Here is a 24,250-nt window from a genome sequence, read left to right as displayed (position 1 = left end):
CTCGTCTATAAATCAGTGTTGCAAAGCCAAGGCACTTGAGAACTTATATTAAAAAGCCTTTATTATCTCATGGCTTAAACATAAAAAATAAGTCACAGATGACCGCACACCTACGCATGGTGGCTAATATGCCTTCATCAGGGTGAAGGCATATCAGCCGCAACGCGTGGGTGTGCGGTCATCTGTGACTTATTTTTTATGTTTAAGCCATGAGATAATAAAGGCTTTTTAATATAAGTTCTCAAGTGCCTTGGCTTTGCAACACAGATTTATACTATTTAATGTGTATTTTTATGTTAAAATATAGTAGTACCTGTGGATTTTTTGTTTAATATATGTTTTACTGTTCATAATACCTAATGGTTTAACTAATGTTTTTTTTTTTTTTAAAGTATGAATGTGTATAGTCCATATCTTGCCCTGTGCAGTATATATTATATGCTGTGACCAGAAATAATAATCAATAATCAAATAATAATCACATTTGTGTTATTTTAGTATTTCACATTTTAGTATGGTAGGAAGATATTCTGAATTTATCCCATTTTATATCAACATGAAAAGCATAATTTCCCTACATTAGATTCATTATGTTTCTTATATATATCTTTTCTTATTACTTATCACTTTTATATTATGAACCTTCAGAATAATGAAACATTTGACAGAACATATAGAAATCTACTACTGTTTAAGACATCCATTGTATAAAACTCTGCTATAACGTTTTCTAATGAAACTTGTGGTGAAAAAGCTGTTTCACTTCATAGCTGTCATTATGTCACATATTTTAACATAGTATCTAGGACTGGAACTATAAACAGATGAATAGAGTCAGCACTAATAATATAACTTAATATCATTACATCAATCTGGATTAAACTGTAAAGTTGCTTTTCTTTCTCTTTTTCAAAAGGACTGGTGTATGTATAAATAACATTGATTCAGACGACTCAAGTTCAGATGGATGTTAGCTATGCACATCAGGTTTAGAGGTCTTGACACTGAGGTTTTGAAAACACTCTGACAGCAAACATCCAGTGCAGCGTTGACAGAGGCAGTATGTGGTCTACATCGAGTGGACGGGGACTCGAGAACAAACCCAAACCATCTACTTCCTCTCAGAGGAGTTTGTAGGCGGAAACTGTTCGATACGTCCTCACAAAGCAAAATCTCTCTCGGTTCAATCCAACAGCTCCTGGGACCTGGAATACAAATAGGGGACAAGCCTCCATCCCTGTGAACTGTCAGGAACAAAGCAGAGCTCAGCCCCTATGAAGGGAAACAGCAATTGATTGAGTCCACACAAGACTTGCATTAGAAATGAGATTTCTGAATAAAGCACTGAAGACAGGAAGCTCTCAGAGTGAATGAGACCATTTACAGACTCACAAAAAGGAGTGGGGGGCAAGGATTAGCCTGAAAGACTGCAACAGCGTTTAAGCAACAACAACAATTCAGTACAAAACCAGTTTTTGTAATATTTTTATTCCTAATATTACAATTTTATATCGATACTAAGCTTATTATTTTTCCAATTCTTCTAACAAAGATAAATAAAAGATGTTAGCAAACATGCTAATACAAGCTAGCAACAGGCTACAACATGTTAAAAAAATGTTAGTGACGTGATACAAAATGCTAGAAACATGCTAGAAATGTGCTAGTATTGTAAAAAACATGCCAGCAATGTGCGACTCATACTGACAATGTGTTAAATCATGTTATTATTGTGTTTAAACATGTTAGAATCATGTTAAAACATGATGTAAACATGCTAACAACATGTTAAATTAGGCTATAATTGCATTAAAACATACAGGCAACATGCCAAAAGATGCTAAATCATGTTAGCAATGTGTTAAGTAATACACGGTAGCAAAATGCTAAATCATGGGTAGGCAATGTCGGTCCTGGAGTGCCGCTGTCCTGTAGAGTTTAGCTCCAACCCTAATCAAACACATCTGAACAAGCTAATCAAGGTCTTCAGAATTACTAGGGCTACAGGCAGGTGAGTTTTTTTTTTCAGGATTGGAGCTAAACTCTGCAGGACATCGGCACTTCAGGACCGAAGTTGCCTACCCCTGTGCTAAATCATGCTATATATATATTTTTTTTTTAAACAAAATATGCTAGAAAAAAGCATGCTATATCACATTAGTAAATTGTCAATACCAGCTTTCAACAGGCTTAAACATGTTAGAAAGATATTAGCATTATATGCTAAAACATGCCATGTTAAAAAGATGGAAGCATGCTAAAACATGATAGAAATGTGAGGAAACATGCTAGAAACATGTTAGCAACATGCAAAATTATGTTATTAACATGATAAAAACATGGGGGTGATAGGCTAAAAACAGGTTAACAACATGCTAACAACGTGACTAAACATGCTAACAGCAGGCTAAATTGTCTAAGAAATGTTCTAACACATTAAAGCCATACTAAATAATGTTAGCAAACTGTTAAAACATGCTAGTAATATGGTAAAGTATGGTCGCAAAATGGTAAACATATTAGCAATATGCTAGCAATACATTAAATCTTGCTAGCAACAAGTCATAAATGTTAACAATATGTTAAATGCTAGAACCATGCTATCAACTTGTTAAAACATGCTAACAACAAGCTACATATGAAGGCCAAAGTATGCTTCAGTTTTTATGTGTGCTTATGCGCTTTGATTATTTTTGCACTAATTACTTTGTCCACAAGGTGGCAACACTGGCCCAGCCCGAAGTAGACAGAAAAAAGAACAAGAAGAAATTAGTGAAGACTGCAAAAAACAAACAAAAAAAAAACAATGTTTGTGTTGATGAGTGCCTGTGTAAGGAGTTTAAAATATACACGCAACTCTACTTCAAACAAGTAAAAATACACTTTGAAAGGCTGTGCATTTGTTTGTATGTAATACTATGTCATATCTCAGCTTAATATGCAGAAATGACTATAGATATTTAGCTTGAAATATCACTGAAAGGTGAGTCCAGGCTGACCCGACATGGTACAAGTGGTTTGGACAAATGGATGCATGGAAAACACTACAAATATTATAATTTGACGCATTGAGTCATAAGCGGATTTGTTTGGTCTCAAAACATCCATCAATAAATGAATCCACACTGACAAAACCCAAGGTCCTTCAGGCAGTCGAGAGAAAATGGTGGGAAATTTGTAAACAGCATGTGTCTTTCTTAGAGGGAGACGACTAAAGCATAAGAGCGGATAATAGTATGAGTGTTTAATATGAAATATCTTGTCATACAGTGTATCAGCAGGGGAATATTCATCTGTGAGACCCACTTCTGAAGACTTCAGAAGGCTCACTGGGGTTCATTGATTTTCTAGTGCAAAGAACTCGTTGTAATAAATTTGTGATGTGAAAATCCAGTGCATTTACCCACTTAAGTTATTTAGCAGACACATTTTATTCTGAGAAATACAGGGACAGACACCCTGGGTGGTGCTTTGCTTTACTTCCATAATGTGAAACAGGATATTCAACAAGAAAAAAAAAAAAAAACATGTATAGGCTGTAACTTGATGTTATCCATGGGGAATTGATTGGATGGAGCAACGTGGGCATTTCTTACCAGAATGGAATCAGAGTCACTATGAGCTTGCAATGCCTAAATAGCTGTTTGATTGATTAACTCACACAGCCTATAGGCGATGCCACCCACAGAAGACGTTTTAGGGTGGTTTTGATATATAGCAGCTACACTTGGAATATGGAACAAAATCAGTTTGGTTAAAAAGTAAAAAAAAAAAATGTATATCATTGAATACAAAGATATATTCAGTTGGATGTATTAATACCATGCAGAGTGTTTTAACCATGAAGCTTTTTTAAACTTTCAAGTAATTTTAAAATTTCAGACAAAGCTTTGATACATCATCAGATGACTACATATTTAGCTTGATTTCACTGAAAAGTCAGGAAACATGATTGGAAATACAAAAACGGCAATTATACTCACAGAAGTTCTGGTGGCATTATCCGAGTGGCCTTCTCCAATAGCACTACACACATTCTGAAGTTTTGTTTGGAAGGCATGTAATGCTCATGTAAATAAATATGCAACGTTTAGGGTTCATATAAACAGAAAGATTAAGAATAAGTGTCGTGACAAATCTAGTGAAGAGGCAGAAAAAGTTATTACATTTTGAAACTTTTTTTCTTTGGAATAACCTGCACTGATGAATCATGCACAACATGACCAAGGACATTTATTTATAAAGCAAATAAAGGGTCACTTTTAGTTTTATGTGGACCTTAACCAGGTCTGGCAAGGTGATTGTGTTCATTTTAAACAGCACAATAAACCATGGCATTGTAAGTATTCTGCTGCCCTGCTGCCTCTGCGATGTTTTCTGTAATGCTCATGCAATTTTCTCGATTAGAAAGGAAGAGGTGCATTACTTAAAGTGAGAGGATGAATAAATTATGACCCTGTTGCCCCGATAGACAATGTGGCTCTTTGTGTGTAATAAATATAAATCATAGTACAAATTGCTTTATTTTGCAAGACATCTAAACAGTTCCCTTGCTCGTGCTGTCAGTGTAAGTCACAGTATTGCACTCTGTGCAGTATAAATGTGCACAGATTAATTATTATATGTTTGTGCTTCTCCGTAAGCCTGCGGTGGGTTTGGCTCCATGCCTCAGCCGCTCTCTGAGCACCGCAAGAAATATCAATATCAGACAGCATTCGTCATGGTCAGTCCTTCAGATGCCGGCATCGCTTTCCGCTTGATGCATGTGCTTCTCTTCGGTTAAAAGCCGATTTGCATCAATTCTTGTACATTAAACACCACCAACAACAACAAACTCTATGCAGGCCCATATGTCTGCACACTTAAGCATATTTATGAAAAGAGAACAAATTACATGAAAACACCTAAGTATGAACTGAATATATTATTTTCAACACTTAACTGCTTGTTATTTACAGTTAAATAAAAAGTATTATAATTTATATTTAATGAAATGTGATTAAAGTATATAAAATATACTCACAATAATGTGTAAAATATACTTTAAGGTCATTTGTTTTGAAACTTGTATATCAAGTGTTTGAATATATTTGTAATGAAGAAGTGTTAGTAGGCTATATTTAAATATATATTACCTTTAAATGTAATATTACATAAAACACTACAGTTAAAACACTAAAATTATAATCAAGTACTTTACGTGTTTTAGTATGTTAGTCAACACATCAAAACAAGTGTTTGACGCATTGAGTCATAAGCGGATTTGTTTGATCTCAAAACATCCGTCAATAAATGAATCCACACTGACAAAACCCAAGGTCCTTCAGGCAGTCAAGAGAAAATGGTGGGATATTTGTAAAAACTCTTTAAAATCTTTAAAGCATGACAACAGATTATTAAAACATGATTTAAAATGCTTCAAAGCAAAAGCGCGTTAAGAAACATATACTTTGCAGAATACAAGTAGACATTATACGCAATTAAGCACACTCCTTATGCAAATTAGGCATAATGCAAATCAATAATCAGTAAAGGACACATTAAGAAGTGGACATGTGTATGCAGTTAAAGTGGGTGTAATCAATCATTTTAAGCATTTAAAAGATTTAAAAAAAAATAAATAAATAAAAATCTCATCATTTACTCACCTCAAGTAGTTCCAAACATATATGAGTTTCTTTCTTCTGTTTAGCAATTTATTTAGGATGTTGGTAACTAATAATTTGCTGGTAGCCATTGACATTAATATGGAAATAAATACAATGGAAGTCAATAGGAACTAGCCACTGTAGGGAGAGTAAATGATGGCAGAATTTTTATTTTAGGGTGACCTATCCCTTTAGAGAGGTGACATTTTTACCCAAGGCAAATGACATTACAACAAGTTCGGCTACCCAGCAAACATATACAATAACCGGCGATGAGCTTTACCGGCTCTGAAAAAAAAAAGGTACAAAAGCTGTCACTGGGGCAGTACTTTCTCAAAAGGTAACCAGTACGCCATAAATCAGTCTGTTCAAATCAACCGTGTTCCTCAACCACTCCAGCTCTGGCGGACACCCGAAGCCCATGTTGGTCATGTGTCAGAGAGCCAGCTGAGTGTTGGAGAGCTGTGGGATTGTATGGAGAATCTGAATGTCATTAGAATAACCCTCAGCTGCCATTGATCAAATCACATCCAGCTGTTACGGCTGAGCTTCCTCTAGAGGAGCCGTGTCATTCAGAGGTGATAGTCACTGGTTACAGGAGCAGATCAGCGAAACATGGACATTGGGTGTAATAGAAAATACTTAGTGTTTCCTAAAGAGATGTACTTTTCAGACATGGAAGGAAAAAAAACAAAAACAAAAACAAATGGCCATGACAGCTTTTCTTCCTTCATTTGTGAAAATGGAGTTAAGAATATTTTCCGGAACGCTGTTTTGGAGTTTTGATTATTTGAGTATGATTTGAATATGTAATTTTGATTTGTGTTTTTGTCATTTTTCAGTAGTTTATTGTTATTATTATTATTATTATTATTATTATTATTATTATTACTACTACTACTACTACTACTACTACTAATAATAATAATAATATAGATTACAACAACAATATATTATTATTATTATGTTGTTGTTGTTCAGTTTTAGTTATTTTAGTGCATCAAGCTAAACTAAAATGAGACATTGGTGACTATCTGAAATAAAATCAGTTTAAATTATTATATTGTATTTTATTTCAGTTGAAGTTTATTTAATTTTTTAGTTAACTATAATAAACCTGACACTAATTCAAGTGTACATAATTTACAACATATAGAAATCAAGATATTTTATGACAATCTTTAATTCAAAAATTTGTCTAAAACTGAAACTCACCTAAACCCAAAATTGTATTAATTTTATTAATTTGCATATTGAACACCCTCTATATACATACTATTTTAGTCCTCTATAACACTATAATAATATGAAAAAGCTAAATCAAATTTCCCCCCTTTGTGTTATGAATTACATTAACTTTGCCCGTTCACCTTGACTTTGTAAATACATTCACTATTAATTATTTTGTCTGTTGTCTCTCAGTGACCTTTGGAAAATCCGTCCAGGTAAAGGCTACTGAACTTTTCCTTCTGGTGTGAAGATTTCAAAGGGTTAACGTGTCTCTCTCTATGTTTGTAATTTCAGTGAAATGATGCATTGTTACATTCTGACAGGCAACCTCAAATTAGTCTGAACTAATTAGTTAAAGGAGCCCTCATTAGACGCTCAGCTGCATATTTGTCACTGCAGGTGACGCCGGCAGCAGAAGCCTGTGTGACTGCGAGATCTTCATTCATTAAAGACTGTAAACAGCCGTACAGGAAGAGGGAAGAAATTATTTCATTGACAATTAGATAATTGGATAGAAGAGAGAATATCAATCTGCATTCAGCTGCCTGGAGCTCGTAGCATATACATCTCTTAATTATGTATGTACTCTGTAAAGACACCTTTAAGATGAGCAGGATATTTGTAAGGTAATATCCATAAATTTGCATGGACCATGGCCAGTTTTTGCATTCTCAGACATATTATTAATGCAATCTTTTGCCTACAGAATGTTAATTATGGAAATATGCATACATGACTTGTGCATAATATTACACATTAATTATTCATAACCTTTTTGTTTTTGTTTTATTAAAGGTGGGTAAGGTTATATTTCTATTAACAGTGAAAATACAAACATGTTGTAATTAAATTCTCAAAGTATAAGCTATTCAACTCATAATTTACAGTCACATTTCAAATATTTACAGCATATGCTGAAAAAGGTAGATAAATTGAAGCTATACATGAGGAAAACATCTGAATAAATTATAACAGATGATATATATATATATATATATATATATATATATATATATATATATTTCAAGAAGTATCTCACACAAACAAACAAATAAACTAAATAGATGGATGGATGGATAGATAGATTTGTATTAATTTGTATTTCAGTTTTAGTTATGTTAGTACATCAAGTAAAAGTTTATTACAACTAATATTCATTTTATTTCAAGTAAAACACTTGATTAAAAAAATATTATAGCCCTGGATAAATAGCAGCATTTAATTAAATATTTTCTCAGAAAGAAGCCACAGTCATATAAATAAATGAATAAATAAATACATACATACATACATACAAAAAAAAAAAAAAAAATGTTTTCCCTTGGCTATACAAATGAATACACAATACAATTTGATGAAGAAAAATAAATAAATAGTGATGTTACACAGTACTAACTGGGGGGAAAAAAGTACTGTATTATGGCAAAATCACTATAATGAAACCAGTTGAGCGTCTGTCACTCTGCTAGGGAATATAGTGAAGTTATGAAGTATTAGTCACTCACAGGTGCTGAGTCACATTGCATGCTGTCTGATACTTCATGAAGAGGGTACATGTTGTTTTTTAATAGCTCAGAATTTGGGCTATAATGCCGGAAGGGAAGATATGGAGGATCATTACAATTTAAAATGGCTCTTATCACAACATAAAAATACGCTGTCGGATAGACAGTCAAAAAGAGTGCTGCTGACATATGCTGTGATATGGATATGCAGCTCAATTTAATAACATGCAGGCTGGTCGTGGAAAGCTCACATAGCTTTTTCTTTAATATTTTGCATAAGACATTAAGACCTGTTTTTTGAACCAAAACAGTTTTGCGTTACTTTCTCCAAAATTATCTTGCTAAAACACATCTGATTCTCATGAATGTCACAAAAATCATCCCGAAATTAAATGAAGTACAATAATACAACACACCATGATAGGGGCTAAAATTAACTGAGCACCAAATGAGAGTAAATATCAGCATTTGTGAGTTGTCACTCATCAGTTGGCCTGTAACATGTCTTATTAATCCTAACAATGCCTGGAATTCAATATGATTCAGCACAGTTATTAAATCACGAAGACTGTGTTGTAATTATATAAAATGTAATCTGATGCACTGTTTCAGCACTGTGATCATTTTTAACGGTTCACAGTAAATGCTGCTATTTAATTAATTTTCAGCTCTTTAATTCATTTTTTTTTTTTTTCAGTTTGTGTTTTATTTATTTTAGTCCATCAAGTTAAATTTTATTTATTTTCATAGCATTTATTTTATTTCAAGACACGTTTTTGTTATGCATGTATGCATGTATGCATTAATTATTATTATTATTATTATTATTATTGCAATCAGATGTGTTACCCCTTTTTGGTGAAATAGTGCACATACAGTTTCATGGCTGGTAAAATGAATGAATGAATGAATGAATGAATGAATGAATGAATGAATGAATTTTAACAATAATAAGATTGCTCCATTTTTTTCTTTCATTTTTAGGTGAAATATGTTTTTCATGAGATTTATACTCGGTGTGGCTTGAAATAAAATGTGGACAGATGCATTTTTTTTTTTTTTTTGCGGGACTCAGAATCATTTCATTGTTATATAATGGTCTGTTTTTTTTATTTTAATTTTTTATTATTTTAATATTAACATCTCTTTTACAGACACCTCTAGACAGTAGCATATTTACTCTTGTGCATCTCACTTTCACGCAGGATGTCAGCATGTACCACTTAATTGCATAAATGAGGCTAATGCAATAAATTCATGTGCGAACGCGCGCCCGCCGTTAATTAGCCAGTGGAGATGTGCCGTCCTCCTCCACGAACCGACCCCATGTCACAACATATCATAAAGCTGACACTTACCCCGCCTGAACTTATCATGCCACCAATTAGTCTGAATAAAGTGAAGGCTGTACTTCCTGTTTGTAATTCATTCTCATCGGTGAAAAGGGCAGTGAGTCGTGTTAGTGCGTCACTCTGCAGATCAACTGCTAATAAAATAAACTATTGGGGTTATGACAACAGGATTCGATTTCTTTGCACATTCAGTGGTGTCAGGGTTTGATGACTGATGTTCAGATGTTGTCTTGTGTTTCTTGCGTCCCGCAGGTCTCCACAGAATGGAGCGAGAATGAGCACAGTGCGGTCGAGAGTGAAGCATGAACTGGAGGCTCATTGAAGTCACTTACTTCCTGTTTATATGGAACCATATAACAGTTCAGTCTTCCCGCCAAGAGCCCTCGGCCAACGAGCAGCATGTTACCAAGCAGTTTGACTGGCTCATCTCTGACCGTGGCCCTTTCCACCACTCGAAGGGGTACCTTTCCTTCATGGAAAGATTTCGCCAAGGATTCACGACCCGGTATAAAATTTATAGGTGAGTAATCAACACCATGCTATGCACTGTGTATGGGCTTTGCTCATGGCTGTATATAAGTTTCTGCTGAGTTCTCTTAAAATGGGCGAGTTATGAAGAACTGTCCTCAGTGTGAACCTATTTTATCATCTTATAGAAGTTCAAAGCGTCCCGAGCATTCGTTTCCAGCTATTCAGAGAGGATATGCATGCAATCTGATCAGCGCCGCATTATTGTGCTCTCAGGGTTCCCACGCTTATAAAAAAGCTGATATCTTTAAAATAGTGCTTTCCAGGCTTGGGATAAATCATAAGCATTTCTAATTATTATTTATTTTTTTTCTAGCTCTGAAATAATACATTGGCAAGAAATTGTGGTACACTTTATTTTAAGGACCAATTCTCACTATTACCTAGTTGCTTATTAGCATACATATTACCAGCATATTGGTTGTGTATTAGTACTTATAAAGTACATATCAATGCCTTATACTGCATGGCTACTGTATATTTTAGATCCCTTAATCCTTAAACTCCATATACCTAAACTTAACAGCTACATTACTAACTATTAATAAGTACCTAACTATATTAATAAATAAGCAGCAAGACGTTTAAAAGTTGTAGTTAATAGTGAGAATTGGTCCCAAAACTAAAGTGTGACCATTTTTTCTAGTTCTGAAATATTGCATCGGCAGGAAATTGCTCTTTGAGAGTGAGTGAAATCTCAGTAAATTTTTTCACTTTTTCACACCTTTTCACTTTTTCACTTGTTCGCTATTACTTGATTTTAAAAAATAAATAAATAAAAAATTGAAATTCATTGGTGTGGAGGTTTAACAACCTGCATTGTGTGCACAATTAAGTCGGCTGTTGTTCTTGTGGAGCATTGATTTCTGTTGTTAATCACTCTGAAAATACTTTAAAGAACATTGAAAATAAAGAGATACCACTTTACGTCAAATCTGGTTTTATTTGTTGACATTAGTTAATACATGCACTATTTTAACCTAACAATGATCAATATATTTTTACAACATTTGGTAACCTCTGTTAATTTTAGGTAATAATAATAATAATAAAAAATGTTCAAGCAGTTGTTCATGTTCAAGTTCACAGTGCAATTAAGTAATATTAAAATATACAATTTTTGATCTGAAAATGTATTAGTAAATGCTGAGGAGAGCATTAAGATTAATAAATGCTGTGGTCAAACTTTATATTAGGTGGCCTTAACTACTATGTACTTACATTAAAAAAATAAGTACAATGTACTTATTGTGTTCATACTGTATTGCAAATTAGTTAAGGCCACCTAATATAAAGTGGGACCAATGCTGTAGAAGTTTTACCCATGTTAACTAATGCAGTTTACTAATGCTAACAAATTAAACCTTATTGTAAAGTGTTACCAATAGAGACATTTGATGGAGGTTAAAGTTTGTTAATGCTGTCCCTGATATTAACAAATTGTATTGTAAAGTGTTACCAACATGTTAATGCGAGGTTGCTCTTTCATTGTTCAGGAGATTAAATGGAGCTCACTGCTGTTTTATACCTCTCTGGAAGGTCTATAGGAGAAATAAAAACAATGAGCCGCAATTGAGTCCACAGTTGTTGCACTGAGAAACATCTGGGTTCTGATTCTGCTGTCATAGCAAATGTAGTTTGGGACATTTTTGGGACGTTGTCTGTGACAGGAGAAACATCTGAGAAGTAAGAAGAGATATCGTGTTTTTTTCTTTAGTTTTAGGTGAAGCATCTCAGCTTCATTTAAAGCTTCATTATTGGGCAGTTATCAGCATCAAGAGAGCAGGAATTAATGGCACTTGTATGATAACACTGCCACATGTTTGAGCATGGAGTCATTAAAATAACGACATGCACCTTCCAGGAGAGTTTAAGCATGTTTTTATTCAGCAGAACTCCTCAGATCTTTACCACATGTCATTATTATATCAGTCTATGAAGTAACCTTCCTTTTGATTTATTATTAAGTCACTTGAAATAATTGCAAATCCCTTTCTTCATGAAATACTCTTCTATTTATAAAATTCACTACTCAATGGTGCAACAAGGAAATCCACGCTTGGTTCTTGAAGTGTTTTTCACGTTCATTGTCTCCATAGGGATTTCAAAAACGTCTTCAATACAGAGTTTTAACTCATCAACCAAAGCTACCTGTTCCCTAATGAATACAACATTGCAAACTTTGATTTTGGAAAAAAACGTACAATAAATTCTGAAAAAAATGTACAAAACTGTGTACTTAACATATTTTATGAACAATCTTTTAACAACCTACTTATCCTATGAACTGTAAATGAAATATTAAAATAAGAGGTACAATGTACTGTATATGTGCAGCAGTGTTGCCAAGTCTGCAGTTTTCTCGCAGAATTGGGCTACTTTAACTCTGTTGCCGTAGGTTGTTTTTTACCAGGGGAACCCCAACAAAAACCGTGCATTTTACCCTCCGGTTGTGGTTTTTAACGGGACCCCCTCAAAACATTAGATTTGGGCTAGTTTTGGGCAGAAATTATGTGGGCTTTATTGTGAAAACCTGATGTGCAGTAAAAACAATGTATTTTATGTTTTAAATTTAAAAGAGTATGATAAAGTAGAAAGTAGAGGGCTGCATTGGGTTTGGGCTCCTGTGGGCGGTTTTACCAAAAGCAAACCAAGGCAAGTCAGACATCTGGAAACAATTCTCAATTGTCACAGAAAAAAAATGGGAAAGAATTAAACTTCGTAAGACGCTAGTTTTGTTTTAATGGTTAATATTTTATAACGGTAATAAAAAATACCCGATGTTTTTGTCACGTGTGGTGCTTTGGTTTAGCATTACTTCATCTTATTTAAACGCAATCATGTTTAAAGCCTGTTATTCTGGATGTTAACTTATTTAGTTTGAGTATTTGTGTACATTTTTCACAAGCTCTGAGAGAAAGTCCGCGGGAGCGGGCAGGAGTGGACACAAACATTGCACGTGCGAGCGGGTGCGGGTTTAAGAAAACAGTCCCGCGCAGGGCTCTAGTAGAAAGCTTTTTTTGAGCTCTTTGAACAAAAATTTGACTCTAATTCTATGGTAAAAGTATCTCTGATTTGTGGATCTCTATTTTCACTGAACATCTATCTATTAAACCTTTTTTTTTTTTTTTTTTAAGTTAAAATCACATTTAACATATGACTTTTTAAAAAACGTTATATATATCTCTGCTTAACAACGTCATGGTTGGTCTGTCTTGAAAAATGTGTAGGATATCATTCAGTATCAAATTCTCTATAAAATGAATGCAATTTCAGCCCAACTGCTGTGCTCTTATACTGCAGTGATGTAACCTCATGAGGAGTGAAAAAGCTAAGACGATTACAAAGCCGAGGAAATGCATCAGTGGGAATTTATTGTAAAAGAATGAGCTTTACAAATGTAATAAATATTTAAACGATTTTACGATCATTTAATAGGCTTATTCATAACAATAACAATACATAACTTTATAATAACATCCAGCCCAGAGTTACTATGTATATAGTATGTGTTTATATCTACAAAAATGGCTAATCAAAAGAAAAAACTGCCTCACATGTTTTCAGTAGTCCATCAAAACCTGCAGCGCTCCTGTAGACATGGAATTCCTGTGCACATGCTGCTGTAGTCAGTCACACGATTGGTCGTTGCTCTAGTCAGAAGCACGGCAATCAGGCTCGCGATTTGCCACAATTTTATTCAAATGAACAAGCGCAGAACAAACGTGTTACCATCCGCACCCCCAAAGTTTTACGGTGAACGTGATTTCACCAAGTGTTCCTGGATCAACATCCGTGTTGTTTTGTTGAATTATGAGTAGGGTTAGGTTTAGGGGTAGGGATAGGGTTAGGTCCATATTTTTGAATAGTAATGTTGATCCAGGATCGACAAAAAAATGTTGATCCAGGAATATGTCTTACTTGGCAAAATCACATATAAAGCTTTTCAAAGCTCTGAATCAACTGAATCAGTTGTTCCGTAAAATGATTCAGTGTTTCTAAACGTTCCAAACACCACAGGCCTGCGCCACCTGCTGGTCAAAACGGTGTAAATGCATTGCAAACTCATTCCAAACATGTTGCAAACCAACTGCAATTTTTATGTATTTATTTTTTAAATTAATGTCTAATGCATTAAATGCAATCTACAAATAATTAAATACCATTAAATATGAAGGTTCTGTAAAATCCGTGCTTTATTAATTTGTAGTCCTTGTTTTGTGTCATTTGTCAGGTCTTGGAAAACTAGGTCAATGAGGAGCAATTAAGTACAGTATCACTCTCTTTTTTGTGATACACACCCATATCAGTATTAAAGTTGATTAAATTATTTAAAAATGAACCTTAATTACAAAACTGACTCGAGATCAGTTAAAACCATTAGACACTTGTTATGGCAAAATTATGGAATGTTGAAAATGTTGTGAAAACAAGGTTCAAAACCGTATGACGTAACAAAATCTTGTTTTCTGAAACCACGTGATATGCAAAATTTGATACAATCTCCATACCACTGATGTTTTGATTTCGAAGCTTCATGAATCAGTGCTTCTAGTTTGCATCCCTGCGAATGTGTTAAAAGAAGCCCCACTGAGAAGTAATTAAAGTATGGATTGGATCTATATGGTTGAGATACTAATGGACATTGCATGTACTTCTACAAGCTCTCACAGAAAAACTGCTGTTCTTTTCTCAAGAATGCTTCCACTTGGCGTGCAGTGACTTTTAAAATAAGCTTTCAAGATAATAACATAAAAAGTCACTGCAGAGGACACATACAATATGTCTCTATATCTTCAGTGCATTAAAGGATAAAGCGGCATTCGGTATGTGGTTGCTCTAATGGTCTTAAAATCTGCACTGGAGCGCGAGAGACGGTTGTGTTTTCACCTTGATGCACTGGTTCAGCTCAGGCTTTGTGATCGCCTAGCCTTCATCTCGCTCACTGTGCCTTGAAATGCAGTTGTTTTACAATTTTAGATGTCATATATTAAAATGGCACATTCTAATCATTGCAGGGATGTAATTAAAATATGCTGTTATACACAGTGTGAAAAATATCCTGTAGTGTTTGTCATCAAGAGATATTACAAACAAACGATGACAGTGCTGTAATGAACCCTTAATACTATAAGCATATTTAGAAATGTGTGAAAAAAAATGTTAATGGGCCAAAAAATTTGTAAATTTGGAGGGATCACCAAAGGGTTTTTGGCACACAAAAAAACAACAAAAACACAGTGTTAACAGCCTTTTTATGCACAGTAATACAAAGTTACATTATGTTTTTAAAGTACAATCAACTTAACACAAAAGCTACTATTTTTTCATGTTATGACCCTTTAAATGTACTGTAAAAAGGAAAAGAGTCTGTCTAGGTAAATGGAAGGCCATAGATATGGAAGTGAAAATGAAACACTCTGCAGTTTATAGTGTTTTTTTGAGCATGGATACAGCGAGAGCAAAATACTTGCATTGGCATTTATTCCTTCCTGATATAATATCCTTCCGATGCCATGAAAACGTACCTGTCAGTATCAGTGACACTTACATAAATCACAGCACACTCTGAATGTGTTACATATGCGTGAGAATTTTACTTCTCAGAAGCTAAATGAACACTACTACAGTGTTGTAGAGGTGAGGAACACTTGAAAAGTACATTTTCTACTTGTTAAAATCTAGTTTTTATATTGTATGTAATAGTGGCTCTAGTGACTAAAAGATACCTTGTTGAAACAGCAATGAATGGCTCTGCTCTAAAACAAGCAGAAAGCTACAGAAGTCCACATCTTTTTAAAACCTTTTTGATTAACACCAATGCAAATGGCATCGTGTGTATCTTTCATGTAATAGACAATCCTGGAAAGCATTGCAAAAAGCTTGATCCAATGGAAAGTCCAAGATGGCAGATAAGGTGAGAGAAATGTCTGTGATACATATTTGGATATCATTCAGTTCTGGAAAAGGCCAAAAACAGTTTGGTATAATAAAAAACCAAAAACAAAAAAACAAAAAAAAAAAACAGTTCCAAACAAAGCCACAGTTATGTTTGTTATTAAGATGCATTTTGGTTGATCAGATCACACATGAACGAAGGAGACACGTTACACCTACTGTTTTAGTCTGTCTCTTTTGTCCACTTTCAACAACTGATTTCTTTGTGGGGAGGCTCTATGGACAGGTTTTTGTATGGGCTTTATCCTTATTGTGAAATAAAGTTCATGCATTATACTTATGAACATGAAAGGAGACAATGGAAAATGATACGGAGATCAGCAGCTTTCGTTTCCACTCTGACAGCAGCAAAACTATGCAGAAGGCTGTGAGTTTGCATTAGAATCATGACTGGTAAGAGAACATTGTGTTTTTTTCATTTTTTTGCCTTCAAACTAAATTTGTGATTTTAGACATCAAGGTTTAAATTGAATCTGGCTAGCGCACTTCAACAACACTTCCCATAAGAATGAAATCAGTAAGCAGAAAGGAAGCTGTCTATAGCAGCTAACACTATGGAAGCAATCTGGACGAATGAGTTTTCGACTACCTCTGGAAGTGGTTGAGAGTGGACAAACTCAAAACATTTCGGACCCATTTATACCTCTATTTAGCATTGTCTACTTGTGATTGGATCGACAAAACCATATTTTAATACCAGGTGTAAACAGGGCCTCAGAGCAACACACAGGTGTGTTTCTTTACCTAATAAATCTGTGTTTTGAATTAATCGAGTGGGTGAATAATTCAATGATCCATTCATAAATGCTTCATTTCATTCTGACAGGCTCATTTCTTTGCCCTAATCCAACTGAAGTTTACCACCCAAAGTGAGAGCTTTGAAGAGATGAATGGTGTAGTAGGGGACTAAAAAAATGTTCCTTGAAATGCACTGGGTCATCCAGTCAACACAATTTAGGAGGCATCGTCGTTACACAATTCAACCTGTGCAAAGAATCATGGGAGCGAGGCATCCATCAGTTGTACCCTTTGCAATTATTTATTCTGAAGGGCCCTTTGAAGTAGCCAGTTTTGAGAACTTCACTTTGGAATGAACCTTCAATATGGCGGCCTTGATCGTTCTCACTCCGAAGTGCCCTTTGGAGGTAGATTTATCCCGAAAGACAGTCACTTGGTTTGTTCCTGAATGAATCAGCCATTTAAACTAATCCGTTCATTAAGACACTGACTGAGTTTCACATTTAAAGTATAATTTAATTGAAAACCATTTAATTATTTATGCATTATGCAACTGCAGAAATCAAATACAGAAGATGCGCATTGAACATTTTTTATTAATATCCCACACAACTAGTTAAAAATAATGCAATATTTCTAATTTGAGTAACACATGGCTTTGCATACTTCATTGAGACTAAAAGCAAAATGATGAAGTATGTTTAATCATAGGTTTGTACAAATTAGAAACAATGGTAACACTTTAGAATAGGGAACACTTATTCACTATTAACTATGACTTTTCTCTCAATAAATTCCTAATTGTCTGCGGTAACACTTTATTTCCATAATCCGCTTTAGACATTCTACTAAAAGTAAGTAACTTTGCAACTACATGTCAACTAGCAGTCATTAGAATATTCGTAGATTGTCTGCTTAATATCTTCGAACACTTTATTTTGATGGGTCCACATCATACAACATACTGACTTTGAGAAACTTTGCAAGTATATGTCAGCGTATTCTACTAACCCTAAACCTACCCTGACCGTCTACTCTGAGAGTTAGTAGATATGTAGTTGCAAATTAATGCGACATGTAGTTACAGAGTGACTTATAGTTGGTAGAATGTCTAAAGTGGACTATCAAAATAAAGTGTAACCTTGGCTGCTTATTAATAGTTAGTAAGGTAGTTGTTAAGTTTATTGGGAAGGATTAGGGATGTAGAATAAGGTCATGTAGAATAAGGATTAATATGTGCTTAATTAGTACTAATAAATGGCTAATATTGTAGTAATATGCATGCTAATAAGCAACTAGTTAAGATACCCTAAAATAAAGTCCCTGACAGCAAGCAGTATCGGCCCAGATCCGGCTCACATCTGGCCCACATGGATTTCACACGAGCCAGATGTGGGCTGGATAGCAAAACTATGTTGCTGTCTGGGGTGTTACCGAAACAACTGTATTTTCTTTTATATGTTACATTAGTCTCAAAAAAAGTTGAGAACTGTTGAGAACCATCTGTATAGTGAAACACTTGCTTGGGTTTATGAAGAAAAACTGATGCATGTTATTTGGTCTGTGGCGTCCAGTGTTGTAAAGCATTCTGTCATGGATTTTTTTTTTTTTAATCAAAAGTTGTACTTATGGGTTTCAAAGCTGTTATTGTCAGAAGTGTCATAGAAATTAAAGTAAAATTATACTTTATAGATATTGAAGCGTGCAGCATACAGTGATTAAAATAAATAGCTTACAACAGGATACAGCACTTGCGTTGTTGTTGCAGCTGCTTCAAAGGAATCGTCCTTATGTACTCTCAAACACACACACACACACACACACACACACACACACACACAAGCAATGTTCATGCATGACCTCCTTATAAAATAATTTTCCTCTCAATTCCCAACCCATCAGCTGCCATTCCAAGCAAACTTTTAAGAGAGATGCTGGTGCCGAGTCAGCCAGCCGCCTCACGTCCATATGTCTGCACTCGCTGTCCTATTTTACGATTAATGTCAAGAAGTCTGGCGTTTTGCATTTTCCCATTCCCGACACTGTCATCCAGTGGCTTTAACGTGTCTGGAACGGCTCAGAACGAGCGTCCTAAAGGAGACAGACAGCTGAGATGTGATCTGAAGGAACACAATTCCTAATATTACTCCTATATCCTCCAGGCTCTTTGCATAGTAAAGCTCCACATATTTGACTGACACGCTACTGCAAATAAAGACGCAGAAGTTGTGCTCTCAGCTTTCACAAGTGCACACTTTGATGCCTCCGTTTCCTGTGAGCCGAGAATTGTGCGATACACTTCATCTGGGTCGTGTGTTTGATATTCTAATGGAAGATTTAGGCCGTTTTCCTTCGCTCTGTCTTTGCTTTCATTTCGACGTCTCTGCTGTTGTCTGTATTTGCTTTCTCTCGTCTCTTTTCCCCTCCGTCCTTCCCGTCTCGTCCTGTTCTGTGTTCGATTCCTCTCTTCTTTTATCTTTCCTTCACCCTGTCTCCTTGTTTTCTCTTCACTGTATCTCTTTCCTCTCATGTCAGATGTAGATCACCCTCAACATCTCTCTCTCTGTCTCTCTGTGATTCCACTGAGTTTTACTCTTTTCGTGGACCCTAAGGGCTGGGAAAATGAGTTTTTTTTTTTTTAATATGTCACATACTGAAGGTGTCATCTTTTGTCGGAGGGCTTGACTGACTGAATTTGAGTTGTTTGGTGAGACAGTCGCTGCTCCCTTTTCTCCTGTGTGACCTATTTATGTGTGTTTGTATTTTCAGTTCCTCAAACTATGACTTTAAGTCACGAGAAAACGGATTATCAGAAAAGAGAAAAGTAATGGTGCATTCAAGCCATGTCAGAAAAATAAAAATAAATCATTTACAAGTTGAACGCACATGAACATCATCACAAAGTCATAATCATGAGTGGGAATGATAAAATTAATGAAATTATTATTATATTATACCATAGTATAAATCATTATGGACTTATACTTTCAATATTTTGCATAATGATTCAGTTTACGGTGTTAAAAAAAATAAAAATAAAAATAACAACAACAACAATAAAGGTGCACTCACGTCTTTTTATAAATAATTGAATCAATTCAAATCAATTAAATAAATAAATAAAAAAGTGTGTGTGTGTATATATATATATATATATATATATATATATATATATATATATGGTGGCCGAGAGAGATCAATGCGCTGCAAATTAAGAAAACAACTTCGTCAATTTGACAACACACATGCTGCAAATGCTCACAACACAAACAAATAAAGAAGCACACTGCAAATAGAAAAAAATAAATAAAAATAAAACACTTACAACACGCACTGCAAATGCTCACAACACAAACAAACAAAGAAACACACTGCAAATAGAAAATAAATAAATAAATAAAACACTTACAACACGCACTGCAAATGCTCACAACACAAACAAATAAGGAAACACACTGCAAACAGAAAAAAACAACACCTGCAAATTAAGAAAACAACTTTATCAATTTTACAACACACGCACTGCAAATACTCACAACACAAACAAATAAAGAAACACACTGCAAATAGAAAAAAAAAAAAAACACCTGCAAATTAAGAAAACAACTTCGTCAATTTTACAACACATGCACTGCAAATACTCACAACACAACCAAACAAAGAAACACAGTGCAAATACAATTATTTATTTGGTTGTGTTGTGAGCATTTTCATTTTCAAATTGATGAAGATGTTTTCTTGATTTTCTGGTGCTTTTTCTATTTGCATGAGTTTTCTGAAGTTGCAGCGTGTTGAGCTCTCTCGGCCACCGTATATTTATATATATATACAGTGAGGAAAATAAGTATTTGAACACCCTGCTATTTTGCAAGTTCTCCCACTTAGAAATCATGGAGGGGTCTGAAATTGTCATCGTAGGTGCATGTCCACTGTGAGAGACATAATCTAAAAAAAAATCCAGAAATGACAATGTATGATTTTTAACTATTTATTGTATGATACAGCTGCAAATAAGTATTTGAACACCTGAGAAAATCAATGTTAATATTTGGTACAGTAGCCTTTGTTTGCAATTACAGAGGTCAAACGTTTCCTGTAGTTTTTCACCAGGTTTGCACACACTGCAGGAGGGATTTTGGCCCACTCCTCCACACAGATCTTCTCTAGATCAGTCAGGTTTCTGGCTTTGAGCTCCCTCCAAAGATTCTCTATTGGGTTTAGGTCTGGAGACTGGCTAGGCCACGCCAGAACCTTGATATGCTTCTTACAGAGCCACTCCTTGGTTATCCTGGCTGTGTGCTTGGTCATTGTCATGTTGGAAGACCCAGCCTCGACCCATCTTCAATGCTCTAACTGAGGGAAGGAGGTTGTTCCCCAAAATCTCGCAATACATGGCCCCGGTCATCCTCTCCTTAATACAGTGCAGTCGCCCTGTCCCATGTGCAGAAAAACACCCCAAAGCATGATGCTACCACCCCATGCTTCACAGTAGGGATGGTGTTCTTGGGATGGTACTCATCATTCTTCTTCCTCCAAACACGTTTAGTGGAATTATGACCAAAAAGTTCTATTTTGGTCTCATCTGACCACATGACTTTCTCCCATGACTCCTCTGGATCATCCAAATGGTCATTGGCAAACTTAAGTCAGGCCTGGTTTAAGCAGGGGAACCTTCCGTGCCATGCATGATTTCAAACCATGGCGTCTTAGTGTATTACCAACAGTAACCTTGGAAGCGGTGGTCCCAGCTCTTTTCAGGTCATTGACCAGCTCCTCCCGTGTAGTTCTGGGCTGATTTCTCACCTTTCTTAGGATCATTGAGACCCCACGAGGTGAGATCTTGCATGGAGCCCCAGTCCGAGGGAGATTGACAGTCATGTTTAGCTTCTTCCATTTTCTAATGATTGCTCCAACAGTGGACCTTTTTCACCAAGCTGCTTGGCAATTTCCCGTAGCCCTTTCCAGCCTTGTGGAGGTGTACAATTTTGTCTCTAGTGTCTTTGGACAGCTCTTTGGTCTTAGCCATGTTAGTAGTTGGATTCTTACTGATTGTATGGGGTGGACAGGTGTCTTTATGCAGCTAACGACCTCAAACAGGTGCATCTAATTTAGGATAATAAATGGAGTGGAGGTGGACATTTTAAAGGCAGACTAACAGGTCTTTGAGGGTCGGAATTCTAGCTGATAGACAGGTGTTCAAATACTTATTTGCAGCTGTATCATACAAATAAATAGTTAAAAATCATACATTGTGATTTCTGGATTTTTTTTAGATTATGTCTCTCACAGTAGACATGCACCTACGATGACAATTTCAGACCCCTCCATGATTTCTAAGTGGGAGAACTTGCAAAATAGCAGGGTGTTCAAATACTTATTTTCCTCACTGTATATTACAACCGAGTACACTGCATACTGATTGAGTTGACAGCATCTATATCAATTAAATAAAAGGGTCCCACTTTATATTAGGTGGCCTTAACTATGATGTACTTAAATTTTAATTAATCATTTGGTACAATGCACTTATTGTGTACATACATGTTTTTACATTGTAATTATATATTTTTAAAAATACCTTCATGCAATTACATCTGTAATTAATTTATGTAATTACATTTGTAGTTACACTGTTGACCCATACCTTACACTTTAACTCACCCATACCCACACCACCAAACCTGTCCCTAACCTTACCCGTATCCACCTCAATAGCAGCAAAAGTGTTTTGCTATATAATATGAACACAGCAAGTACATTGTACTTATTTTTTTGATGTAAGTACATAGCAGTTAAGGCCACCTAATATAAAGTGGGACCAAAAAAAAGCATAAAGCAGAAACACACCCAATGCACATTCTTTACTCATCATTTTGTCTATGTAGCGTTTAAAATATTGTTCAATTTAATGTTGAAAAGGTTGCATGGGCATCTTTCTGCAACCAAAGTGATTTGAACGTACCTGATTACATAATAGTGTAATCCCAACGTGTAAATGCAAACTTTCCAGCAGGATTTGAATGCACCAAAAGAAACATATAGATAGACATTATAGATCTTATTATGATCAATATATTTAGAAAACACATAAGGTGAAGTTTCATTTCATGTCAAGATTAACAGTGAAATTATGCAATTTAAACTCACCAATGAAGCTAAGAATGGCAGTTTTACAAAATATGCAAATAAAAAGATGCATTAGAAATGCTAAATATTAAATGTATTGCAACAGACTCTAAACTATCACAGCCGTTATTGCGCAAGGGAGAAAAAAAAAAATAAATTTAATTTTGTTTAAAGTTAAAATTTGGTTACAAGTTTTTCAGTTTTAAAATTTAAATAATTGAAATGAATCATTTTCACTTGAGTATGAAGTTTGACAGCTGTGATGGATTTCCTTTTGTTGCCACAGTTTTACCATACGTGTTTGCAAGCAGAAGCCTTATTCACCAAGGGTTCAGCCAGGGACGTGATTCAGGTGTGCGCTCGACTCATAAAGTGCGGAAAACGGAAATACATTATGCATTTGGCAGGGACATTGCCTCTGGCATGGCGACATGGTGGCGGCACGGAGAGATCGTGTCTCCCTGTGTTCCCCTGTCTCCTCCAACAGAAGGAAGCATCAAATTCAGCCGTCAATGCAGGATATCGGCTTGCTTGTGACAAGACAATTAAATTGTGCATCAATACTGAGTGGAATTCAGTGCGCTTCTCATTAAAAATTTAATCAAAAAATCTGCAATCACATCTGTCTGACATCTGCACTGCTGTCACATGAACTGGGAAGGCTCATCCATCAAACGTCAGTAATCTGAACAAAAGTTTCGTTTCTCTGTTTCTGGAGCGAACGTCGGAGCCGATGATGTGTGTCTTCGGGCCTTTGAGTCGCTCAGGCTGCCGCTGCCTCTTATGTGGTGAATTGGGTCATCACATCTAATTCTGGTCTCACTTCTAGCCAGCAGAAGTTACGCAATGCCAAATAAATGCTGTCTAGTCATGTTTTGTCCCACAATACAGTGAGCTCTGATTGGGTCTAGCTGCTCAGATTATACAACAATCAGAAACAACCCTGAAGGCCCGTCTCCTCATGTTTGGCTTCACCTTGTGTTGATTTCACAAACACGCTTCTTGCTCTGACTTCTAAAGTATGTAACAGTGGCTGACCCAGATGGACTTTCAGTGATTGATGATGATGTGACTGATGGCTAAAACAAAAGTGAGCTGTGTTTGTGTGTTGTTCATTTTGAACGATGCATGAACAAATGCTTTTTCATATATATAAAAGCATTGA

General features: G+C 35.4%; 1 protein-coding gene across 1 annotated transcript in view; it reads left to right on the top strand.

Moving 5' to 3' along the window:
• Positions 1-24,250, top strand: part of brinp1 (bone morphogenetic protein/retinoic acid inducible neural-specific 1) — a 179,936-nt gene that overhangs the window by 25,258 nt on the left and 130,428 nt on the right. The window contains exon 2 of the mRNA XM_058777680.1: positions 9,988-10,255. Within this exon, the coding sequence (XP_058633663.1) occupies positions 10,038-10,255 (218 nt within the window). The 5' untranslated portion in view covers positions 9,988-10,037. The remainder of the gene's footprint in view (positions 1-9,987; positions 10,256-24,250) is intronic.

Source organism: Onychostoma macrolepis, chromosome 05 (assembly GCF_012432095.1).
Source record: "Onychostoma macrolepis isolate SWU-2019 chromosome 05, ASM1243209v1, whole genome shotgun sequence".
In the NCBI taxonomy this organism is placed as follows: Eukaryota; Metazoa; Chordata; class Actinopteri; order Cypriniformes; family Cyprinidae; genus Onychostoma; species Onychostoma macrolepis.
The sequence above is the reverse complement of the archived record's forward strand: the minus strand, read 5'-3'. Positions and strand labels throughout refer to the sequence as shown.